The 10,708-nt window shown below is 57.0% G+C and overlaps 1 protein-coding gene across 2 annotated transcripts; it reads right to left on the reverse strand.

The window, feature by feature from the left end:
* Window positions 1–432: 432 nt before the first annotated feature.
* On the reverse strand, window positions 433–10,570 carry PKDCC (protein kinase domain containing, cytoplasmic). 2 transcript variants are annotated; one of them, XM_080684088.1, is made up of 7 exons: window positions 9,743–10,570; window positions 5,117–5,239; window positions 4,278–4,549; window positions 3,599–3,678; window positions 3,235–3,342; window positions 1,584–1,757; window positions 433–1,359 (listed from the first exon to the last, which is right to left on the reverse strand). In XM_080684088.1, exons 1-7 carry the CDS (start codon window positions 10,379–10,381, stop codon window positions 1,274–1,276), a joined length of 1,482 nt encoding a protein of 493 aa, XP_080540214.1. In that variant the 5' UTR covers window positions 10,382–10,570; the 3' UTR covers window positions 433–1,273. The 2 variants fall into 2 exon arrangements, with proteins under 2 accessions (XP_080540214.1, XP_080540213.1); XM_080684087.1 differs by lacking the exon at window positions 5,117–5,239 and having other exon boundaries at window positions 9,743–10,498.
* Between the last annotated feature and the right edge of the window lie 138 nt (window positions 10,571–10,708).

Raw genomic sequence — 10,708 nt, forward strand, 5'->3', positions numbered from 1 at the left:
CTTGCTCAGAGAAAAACTCTGAAAAGTGTCCATTACCTTGTGGAAGGCAGTGGTGGTGATGGCGAGGCCCAACCCTGTACGCAGGCAAGGCTGACCTGACTGGAGGTTGCTTGGGGTTCCCTGAGATGGTTGACATCCCACCGTTTGGCCATCGCTCCTTTGGGTAAGGCTCCTCACGTAAGAAGCTGGTGTGTGTTAAAATGGGAACCTCCTTAGGGGAAGGAGTCTCTCATGTCCTTTGTCCGGATACGGATGTGGATGGCCAAGTAGGGAGGTGGGCACCATGAGAGCAGGGCCTGAAGACACACTTTGCCCACTTTCATGGGGATTTCACTCCCTCAAAGGTCATCCCTCATGACACGTTGCCCCTCCCCGCAAACACACCGAAGACATCACTGAGGACTAGTAAGTCAGCCCAAGAAACTGTGGCTTGGAAAGAGGTCTTACTGTGAAATGTCATTTTATTAATTGATTGATTTTTTTTTTTTACAAAAATAAACATTTTAATGAACAAGAAGTACAAAAGCTTCTGGATATACAAACTCCAGGAGGAGGGAGAGGCTGTTTTTGGCTGTTTTCGGCTTTCACTGAAAGCAAATGAGGCAGAAAGGCCCTGGCCCCACCCCCACTCCAGGTCCTGGCTCAAACCGCAACCTGCTCCTCGACCCCACATCTTGGCTCATACCATGTGTGCCCCTCTGCCCCTGTCCCTGGGCTGGCCCACGAGAAACCCCAGTCAGGTGGCCAGAGGTGGCCTCCCCAGTACAGGATCACTGACTTCCTGTAGCATCCCGTCAAGTCTCCTGTCTGGAGCTCAGCGGAGAGAACACTCTGTGACCGATTGTCCCCACGCAGCCCCCACTAGGCCATGGCACCTGTAGCAACAGCAGCAGCAGCAGCAGCAGCAGCAGCCGGGGCTTTGGCTACATTCTCACACTACAAACACAGTGATGGGGCTGCCCACGGAATTGTCCCAGTGAGGGCAGAGCCCCCAAGGGGAGACCAGCCTGAGCCTTGCTGGCAGCCCAGAGGGTTGCAGAGGCCGCCCGCCCCCAGGATTTCTAGCCCTGGAGCCAGCAGTCCCACACCTAGACCGGTAAACTCACATTTTAACATTTGGCATTATTGCACATTGTCCTGGTCACCTTCGTCTGTCTGGGATGTCAGCCTTGTCTGTAGCGGTTCTGGGCGACATGCAATGCTGCTAGTGCAAGTCACTCCCTTCACAGGCAAGCCCAGCTGGCGGGGATGGTCAGCTGAGCCCTCAGATAGGTCAGCCAGAGGCCTTCACATATGTGGTCTTGTTGAGATCAGGGACTACATGGCTCCATCCCGTCTTGAAAAAGACCAGCTGCCGACCTGGGGGCAGAGGTGAGAGGTAAATTGGTCTGGATGTTTCTCTCCCTGGAGGCAGGGCCACTCTCCGTAATGTGACTGCCTTGAGGACACATATACTTGTCTCTTATCATCTCGGCCTTCTTGTCTTCTCATCATCCCTGGCTGCTGATGGGGAAACATTACCTATCAATCTCTTCTGGGAAGTCCAGTCACATCCCTCATGATGTCCTTTCCCACTGGCTCACCTGTCCAGGTGGTATGGTTGGTGACCACAAAGGCCCGGCACTGGGCATGGCTCTCACAGACGTCCACAGCCTCAGCCAGGTTGAACACGGAAAGGAGGCAGCTGCCGTGGTGGTAGGATGGCCAGCAGCGGTAGTCTTCCTGGGGGATGGTGCTGTCTGGCAGGCGCTGGTACTCTGTGGGTTGGGGATGGAGCGCAAATGAGAACTTTGTGTGCCCCGGGGTGAGGGCTTGGTCGCTTTCTGAAAAGGACAGGAAGATTCACTGGGCTGAAATCCAGCCCAGTCCCCGTAGCATGGAGATGAATGCAGCCAGCACTCTGAAACGGCAAGGCTCAGATTTAGTTTTGGGGAGACACACGTCCCCCAAATCCAAGAACATGCAGGTGGCTCAGGAAGCACACGGTGACGGGCACATGTGTAAGATAACTGCACACCCAGAGTCACTGGCTGTCCAGGCTGGTTGCTAAAGTCAGAACCTTTTGGACATTGATTGAGAGCGGGCTTCTCAAACATCACTGTGCATACGATTCTGATGCACAAGGCCTAGGGTGGCCTTCCTCCTGGTCTTGGGGAGAGAGGTTAGGCAAGCCCCTCAGATAAGGGGGTGGTCAGGAAGTTTTGAAGTGAAGAGGCATGCAAATGAATGTAAAACACAAAAATCACCATTTGGGAATCCACAACTGGAGTGTTTGGGGAGGAGGCTGGAGGAAGAATCTGAGATCTCCCCATTACACAGAAAGAGCTTCTGAAATCTGCTCAGTCAGGAAGCAGGCTGGGCTCGGCGGGCGGCAGGCTTCCGGGTCACCGTCTTTCCCACTGCCTGGGGAGCCCAGCTCTGGACTGATAATGCAGAAGTCCTGGGCCTCTGGTCACCCCGCCCTCCTGCCTCCTTCTACCAGGGACTAGACCAAAGTCCAGGCGGCTGTGATTTACAGCCCCATAAACGACGTCCTCAGGGACAGAGCCAGCCATTGTTCACCTCGTTAAACTTTATTTACAGGGCTAACGAGGGCTCCCCAACCCCTAAGACTGGCCAGAGCTCCTTGAATACGAAGGCTGCCCACCCCTCGCTCCCCTGCCAACCACACTAAACTCCAGGGCCTCAGCCGAGGGACCGTGGCCCTAAGCAGTGACTAAATCCTCCCCCTGCTCCAGGGCTTCTTGACTGGGCCCCCTCCACCCCAGCCGCCCTCCTAGCCCCAGAAGTGTAGCGGAAGGAAAGAGAAGCGAACATGTGCCGTCTTCTAGCTGTGGAATAGGAACTGGGTTAACTGCTTTCACACACTTCACCTGGTATTTATGCCCCGTTAAGAATTTTGTGAGGCAGGTAATACTGAACCCAATTCATAGATGAGGAAAGTGAAGCTCAAGTGGAACTTGCTCAAAGTCACACAGACAGTATACAGTGCAGTTTGGAGCCACCCAGAGAAGGAGTGTCAGTGCCAACCACCCCTGGTTTATGGTCAAGTTATAGTTCTAGTTCAGCCAGAGATGAGACCTCAAAGTGAAGGCTACACAGTCAGCAGCCTGTATATCACACCAAGTAAGCCTTAGAGGGGACAGGAGCTACTTAGTCCATTTAGGGAGACTGGTCCCCCTCCCACCTGTTTCCCACCTCCCCAGCCCCTGGATCCCTACCGGGGCTACTCACCAGCTCTACTGTCTGCGGTGGAGTTCTGCAGATACTGCCCGCTCCGGTACAGGTGCAGCACCTTCTCCAGCTGGGCCAGCGTCTCGTCCACCCCCCACGTGAGTTCTCCTGCAGGGTGCAGTGTCGCTCTGAGAGGGGGCGTGGGCTCCTGCTTCTCCCATGGTAGGCAGGCAGCTGCCTTTCCCTCTCTCCCTCTGGAGCCTGGGCCCCGAGGACTGGTGGACTGGGGAGGAGGTTCACCACAGAATGCCACTTTGGGAAATGATGGTTTCTGGACCCTGTGCTGCCCTGGGTCATTCTTGTCCCCACACCTGCTGGGGGAGGGGCATGGTGATGGGAAGCAGATGGGCCCTGGAGAGCTCACCTGTGGCATTGACAATACTGTCCAGCAGAGGCCGTAGTGAGGGTGGGGCACTGTGAGGAAGGAGGTATGTGAAGAAAAACCTGGAGCAGAGAGAAACCAGGGGCTCAGTGGTCCAGCCTTTGGAGACACATGCTTCCTCTATGCCAGCTTGGGATGGAATCCCGATTATCTCTAGGGAGTCTGCCCCCCCAGGCCTACCAATGAGGCACATCCCCAGAATGTACATGGAGTTACTCAGACTCAGGGTTGGGGTCCCACAACAAACCTAGCAAACAAGTCTGAAGTCAGTCTTCCCCACCCCTCAGCCCCACATTACCCTGACTGGCCAGTGTCAAAGCAGCTCCACGGCTGGGGCCCAGGGAGGAGCTTCCAGAGGTGAAGGGCGGGGCGGGGGGGCAGTGTCAATGTCATGGCCCTAAGCTCTGAGTCTGACACTATTTTAAGAAGCCTCCAGCTGCCACCCCCAACCCAGATTCTCCTTGGAGCTGGCTATTTTTAGCCTCACCCTCAGGAGCCTGAATGTTCCCTTCTTGACTGGGTGGCAGCCTTTCCCCTCCTGCTAATCCATTGGTCAAGGCTGAGCCTCCCACTCTGGCTGGCCTCCCGTTGGCTCTCTCCGAGCCATGCCCTCCCGGCCCACTCTCCCTCGCTGGCCTTCCGAGTAGGGGGTGGAGGTCACCTGTAGGCATTGTAGAGGTTGCGCTTCTCGTTCATGCCCTCACACCAGCCCTGGGCTGAGCAGGGCAGGGTGAAGTTCCTGGCTGGAAACTCGAGTATACAGTTGGTGCTGCTTGCACATGGTGTCTCCTCTACGCGTGCATCATCCAGATCCGTCACCTTCAGCTCCCCATCCACCAACACAAACTGTCGGGGGCGGAAGTCCAGCAGAGTGACAGAGCCCAGCGGGGAGTGGGCCAGGTGGTGAAGGAGGCGGCCCAGGCTCAGGCAGATCTGAGGGGCAGACACAAGGCTGCTCACTGCTTTTCTCCTGGGGCTCCAGGACTCCCTCCTTTGGAAACTCCGGACTTAGCTCAGGGGGGCTGACCTTTACTTTCAAAGCCTAGTGCTCACCAAGGGCTGAGGCCAGGGGCCTTACAGAGCAAGCCTGTGATTTTCTATTAACCCCTGGCTGACCTGACCCTGAGAGTAACATGGAGTAAGTGAGAAGTGGGCAGCAGGGATGTCTGGGGACAATGGGTCTCCTCCCTGAAGTTGCATCTTGTGTGTGGTTTTAGTCCAGTGTGTGGAAAGAGGAGGAGGACACTGGCCCTTCTGCAACCGGGCTGAGAGTGTATGTGAGGGAAGAGTGTGTATGTGTGTGCGTAGCTGGAGCACAAAGAAAGTCTGGGTCCTCTATGTCTGGCTTCTTACTTTAACCCTTTGGCGGATGGCCGAGTCAGCTTTGCTCCCTCCCTCCCCCACTGCGGAGGAGGAGTGGAAGCTGCTCTGGTAGGCTGGCCTTCTAAGGGTGAACCATCCCAGCAAAGAGCACAGGGCCCAGCCCTCCTCCCTGCTCACTCGGAATCGATCCTCCCAGGACGTCTGGAGCAGCTGGATCATCTCCACAGGGGCGCCCAGCTCCGTGATGGTGGTCAGGGTGTCCGGGATGTCCTCGCTGTCCTGGTAGCAGTAGCCATAGAGCTGGGGGAGGCCCGGGGGGGGGGGGTCATTAGGTCCCAGGGTGGGAGTGGGGACAGAGAAAGGATGGCTATTACGCCCTCTTCCTCTGCTACCAGCCCCCCTCCTTGGTGTTCCCTAGGCCTTTGCTTCAGCTGGAGCCAGAAGAGAATAGCAGCGCTGCCCGGGAAGCCTGCCCTCTGTCCCTGTAGCCGGAGTTCCTCCTAACTACATCAGCCCCTTACCTCTTGCTGCTCAGGCAAATGGGCTGGTCTGGCCACCATGTGTTAACTATGAGCCAGGCGTTGTGCTAAATGTTTTACAGGCACAACGCAAGTCTTATAATCACCTCAAATGGTACAGGAGGTACTATTATCTCCAATTCACAGGTAAGGAAACCAACTCAGAAAGTTTAAGTTACTTACACAAAGTCACACAGCTAATGAATTCAGGAGCTAGAATTCACATTTATGACACTGATTCTACAGCCTGGTTCTTTCCAAGAATACCGTTTGCTACTCGACAAGCCAGCAAATGGTTCCTATACCTCCTTCCCTGCTCCAATCCCTGTTTATTTCTCATTATTTCCACTTTTTGGCAGTTTCATTTTTCCCCCTCTGCTCAGGTCTTGTGGGAGAAGCAAGCTCCCTCAGCATTGGTAACAAGCACTAAGAACAAAAACTCTAAGGGCACGTCCTTGGGTGTTCTCTGCAAATGTTGGTGGGCGGGGGCCACACGCATCAGTGGGGGTGGGAGTTAAGAGATGGCTCCTGGGAAAGGTCAGTTCTTTGGGAGCATGATCACAAAGGCCTGCCCACTCCATATGATCTGGGGAGGAGCTTGGTACAGCTCAGCTGGTCAGGGGCTTCTGGGAAGCCCAGCCTGACTTTGTCACCAACACCTAAACCAGCATCCACAGAGAACTCTGCTTCTCCTGGCCTCTCCCATCACACTGCACATCAGCTGGGGTCAAACTATGCTCAAAACAACCAGTACCCTGTGGAGTAGGAAGGCCGAGTTGTTCAGGCCAGAGTTCTCCAGGGAGAAGAGAGAGCAGCATGACGGGGGGAGGGGTGGGGGGTGGCAGGGGGAGCCAAGTCCACAAGCTAGATGTCCCTGCATATTGTCACCCTTCATGCCATGATTCACACCCCTTCCAGCTCCACTCCAGGCCCTCGCAGACTCCCTTCCATCCCAGGGGTGCCCTTCAGCTCCCTGACCCTGGAGCCAGCTGTCCCAGTCCTGCTGGCATGAGGGAAGGCACCACTCAGTATCAGATCACTAGGGCTGCATGCAACTTGGGGGAGCTGGGGCCAGTCCCAGGCACCCTCTTCTTCTCCCTCTCTCCACCCCACCCCCTCCCCAATCAGCTCAGGGAGGCCCCAGACCCTGGTGGGGCGGGGGAAGGTAAGGGGAGCAGCCCTGGGGCCTGGTTCTCATTTTCTTGCCCAGAGTCTGAGCCTTTGTGGGAAACTTCTGAAGGTTATTAAACACCCGGAGGTCATTAAATGCGCTGTTAACGAGGTATTAATCAACACCCCTCAGGAAAAAATAAAAAGACACCATTAACCCCCCCAGGAAGCGTGAGGCTGAGCATTTCAGCCGTATCTTTTGTTCGTTTGGGAGAAGAAATATACTCTAAGCAGGGCCAGAATCGGGGCTCAGGCAGGCCTGGGGCCTCCGGGGACAACGGAGGGGGGTTGGAGGGAAGACCTTTGTGCCCTTTGACCCTGGGCTACAGAGGCATCTATCACATGAGGGAGTGTGTGTGTATTGGGGTTGGTTGGAGAGGGGGTCACAGAAGGTGGATAGAGAAATCTCGCTCAAGCAGTCCCAGGAGACCAGAGCAAGGCACTGGAAGGTACCCTGTGGGACATGCTGTCCTGGGCATTTTCTATTAGAATTTTTACTTTTTCCTGAGGGGTGTTGATTAATACCTCGTTAACAGTGCATTTAATGACCTGGCTGGGTGGTTCATTTGGTTGGAGTTTTGTCTGGATGCACCAGTGTTTTGGGTTCAATCCCTGGTCTGGGCACATACAAGAATCAGTGAATAGGTGGAACAAGTCAATATCTGTCTGTCTCTCCCTTCCTCTCTCTCTAAAAAAAAAGCAATCAATCAATAAAAAAGTTTCTTAAAAAAAGAACACACTGCACCAACTTGGGGCTGCCAGAGAGGGGGAGGGGACCTCTGGAGGTCTGGGGGAGCGGGAAATCTAAGAAATGTTCTCTGGCTCCTCCCCAGTTCAGCAAACAGTCAAATGGTTTTGAAATTTTAAATGATTAAGAGGTATTACAACAACATTATTTCTAGTTCCCTGCACACCCTCACTGAAGCCTCCTGAACAAGAAGACCCCACGCAGGCTCCCTGGAAGCAGAGGTGGCATTGCAGAAGAAGCCAGAGGGACACTGACCTGGGGCTTGGGGAATAAAGCGGGAGATCCACTCCCAAAGCAGTTCCTAAGCTCACATTACCGGCCCCCTGCTTCCTTCAGTAGTTTTTCATGCATTCAACAGAAAGGACCTGGGACCTTACTCACCTTACAACATGTGCCCTATGGCAACTAACCCCAGTTTTGACCCCCTGAGAGTCACATAGCCAACTCCAGACAACCAATCTTGGTCTCCTGAGGGAATGGGTGAAAACTATTCAGTTATAATTTTTTTCTTTGGTGTTCTTGGGCTGGGGACCTGACATTATAGTGGAGATCCATTCCGTGATATGTGTGTGTGTGTGTGTGGCGGGGGGGGGTGGGGTGGTCGTCAGTTGGATGCTTGTCTGGAAGTCTGCAGGGATAAGTGAGAAGTTCCCTAAGAGATAGGAAAGCACATAAAACTTCTAACCTGTCCAAAGGTGTGTGTGTGTGTGTTGTGTCTTGAGTCAATTAACACTAATGTCCTGCTAAGTCACTAAAGACCTCCACGACTCATAATCTGGCTGATACCCCAGGGTTTCCAAAAAGTAGAGGCTTTCCAAGAGCCCCTTAGAAGCAAAGACAACAAGATCCTCTCAGTTAGAATGGCCACGTAACCAGCCGCTCACTCCCTTAAGCTCCAGACACAGTGTCAGCCATGCAACCAGGCACAGCCACCCTTGGCTCTGCCCGACCTCCAGCAACCAGTTCAGAGTCCAGAACTCGGTCACAAGTGTTGGATCAGGGCTGGGAAGCCTGGGGAGACTGGGAGCCAGCGGGACTATACACACCTCCCTGCCTGGCTATCCTCTTCTGCAATGCCCATCTAGGCCTGGGGGCCACCTCACTCCTGAGGAAAGGGGGAAGGAATCCTGGGTTTCTGGTCAGTTCTGCTGGCTGCAGAAAGGTTAGTTTGAATGGGCTAGGAGGTGGAACGTGTGGGCAAGGTTCCTCTGCTGCGGAGTTTGTACACACCCTAGTTCAGTGGGCCAAGAGCAGTCAGGGATTCCCCTCTCAGGCTGCTCAGACATGTGCAAAGGGAACAGTTTGTCTAATCCTGGGGCCGACTCAAGGACAGAGAGCTGGGGGAGAGGAGGAAGTGGTTGTGTTAGGGCAGTGCTGGGACTGGGAGAGGCCCACTCTCTTAGTCTAGCCTGGAGGGGACAAGGTGGGGGGGGGGTTTCTCATCTTTCCCCCCTGCCCCAGTGAACAGGAGAGACAGAGTCCCATTTAATAGAAACCTGGGCATCTAGCCTTCTCCATCTTTCAGCCTCTTAGATCTAGCCTTCTCCATCTTTCAGCCTCTTAGCCACGTTTGCTCAGATAATGTGATCCTCAGACCTTCGGGCCCTCAGCCTGTCCCCTGGGCACTGAGCTAAGAACTTGAGGCTTCTCCAGGGGTTCAAGGGCCCACGTTAAGGCCTGGAGAATCCCAGGGCCACTTTTGGGAAGGGCTGTGCACTTTCTGGCCTACTACCTAATCCCCTCCAGTCCCTCCAGTGGTTTCTGGATGGGGAAAAGGGTGGGGGTATTCTCTGAGAATCAAGCTGGACATAAGATCTCTTTCTAGCCCTACCCAACCCCATTGCTGTCCCACCCCATCTTCAAAGTCACTGTTTGGAACTTGAGAGAAGTAGGGTTCAGATTCCATCAAGAAAGGGGACCCTATTACTGCAGTTGGGATCCTGACCCAGGGGATGACTGCTGTCCCGTGTCCTGGCTTGGGGTTATTTTCCTGGTGCTCACCACTCTAGCTCCAGTCAGAAGCAGGGCCCTAAGTGCCCACGGACCTCCACCTCAAGTTCAGGACCCTCACCCCAAGCTTGGGACCCTCTGCACTGGCCTCTGTCTTCCAGAAATACAGCGTGGAAGCTGAGAAACCCAGGAGTCCCTCCGCCAGGGGACACCCACCCAGGACTGGGACCTAGGGTGTGTACTGGGAAGTGGCCACGGTACAGGTTCTGCTCCTGGCTTAACTTGGGCACAGTTATTGGGGCTCCGTTTCTTCCTCTATAAAAGCAAGGGTTCTCTTCCAGCGGAGCGCCCGAGCCTGACACGTCCAGCCAGCACCTTCCCCCCCGCCGCCCCCCCCCTGCATGCCCGCCCTCGTACCTGCAGCACGTTGGGGTGCCGCAGCCGCTCCAGCAGCACCATCTCCTTGAGCAGCTTGTGGGCCGCCAGCCGATAGCAGCCCCTCCGCGCCCCGAACTCCCGCACGCAACTGCCCAGGTCGTGGCCGCTGAAGTCCACCGCCTTGAGCGCCACCGCGGCGCCGCCGGGCAGGCGGACCCGGTACACGGCCTTGGTGTAGCCCGAGCCCACGTACTGGGCGCCAGACACGTTGCGGAGCGCGGCGCAGCCCAGGCGCGGGCCCGGGCCGGGGGAGCCGGGGCCGGGAGCCGGGGGCCAGCTCGGGGAGCCGTCGGGCAGAGGCCGGGCCCCCGGGGGCTGGAGACGCTGCAGGCCCGGCCCGCCCGGAGCCAGGTCCATCAAGCGCCGCCGCTCCGGCCGGCCCGCCCCAGGCGCGGGGCCCCCGCGGGAATAGCGCTGCACCTCCTCGTAGCGCGCTCGGATCTGCCGGGCCAGTTCCCCGCGGCCCCCGCGACGGCCCGGGCCCGGGGCTGGCGAGGGCCCGGGGGACTGGCCTGGCCGCGGGGGCTCCGAGCCCGGTGCGAAGAGCACGTTGAGGACGGAGCCCAGCAGGAAGGAGGCGCAGAAACCCGCGGCCACCGCCGCCCGCCGGCGCCGCATCGCTCCCCTCCCCCCGACCGGCCGCCCCGCGCGCTCCCCGGCCCGGCCCGGGAGGCTCAGGCTCCGAGGCGGCTCCGCTGCGCGCCCCGCCGGCCCCCTGCCCAGCTCGCGCGCATGGCCCCGGCGGCCCCGACCCCGGCCCCTCGCGGGCGGCACATCGGCCTGACACTTGCCTCCCGCCCGCCCTGCCCCCGCCGCTTATAAGGCCCGGAGCCGCCCCCGCCTCCGCCCCCTCCGCCTCCGCCTCCGCCTCCCGCTCCCGGCCCGAGCCGTCCTCGGCGCCGCCTCCTCCGGCCTCCCGGCCCGGCCTTCCCGCTGACTGACAGT

The sequence above is a fragment of the Plecotus auritus genome (assembly GCF_963455305.1).
Source record: "Plecotus auritus genome assembly, chromosome: 8".
Lineage (NCBI taxonomy): Eukaryota > Metazoa > Chordata > Mammalia > Chiroptera > Vespertilionidae > Plecotus > Plecotus auritus.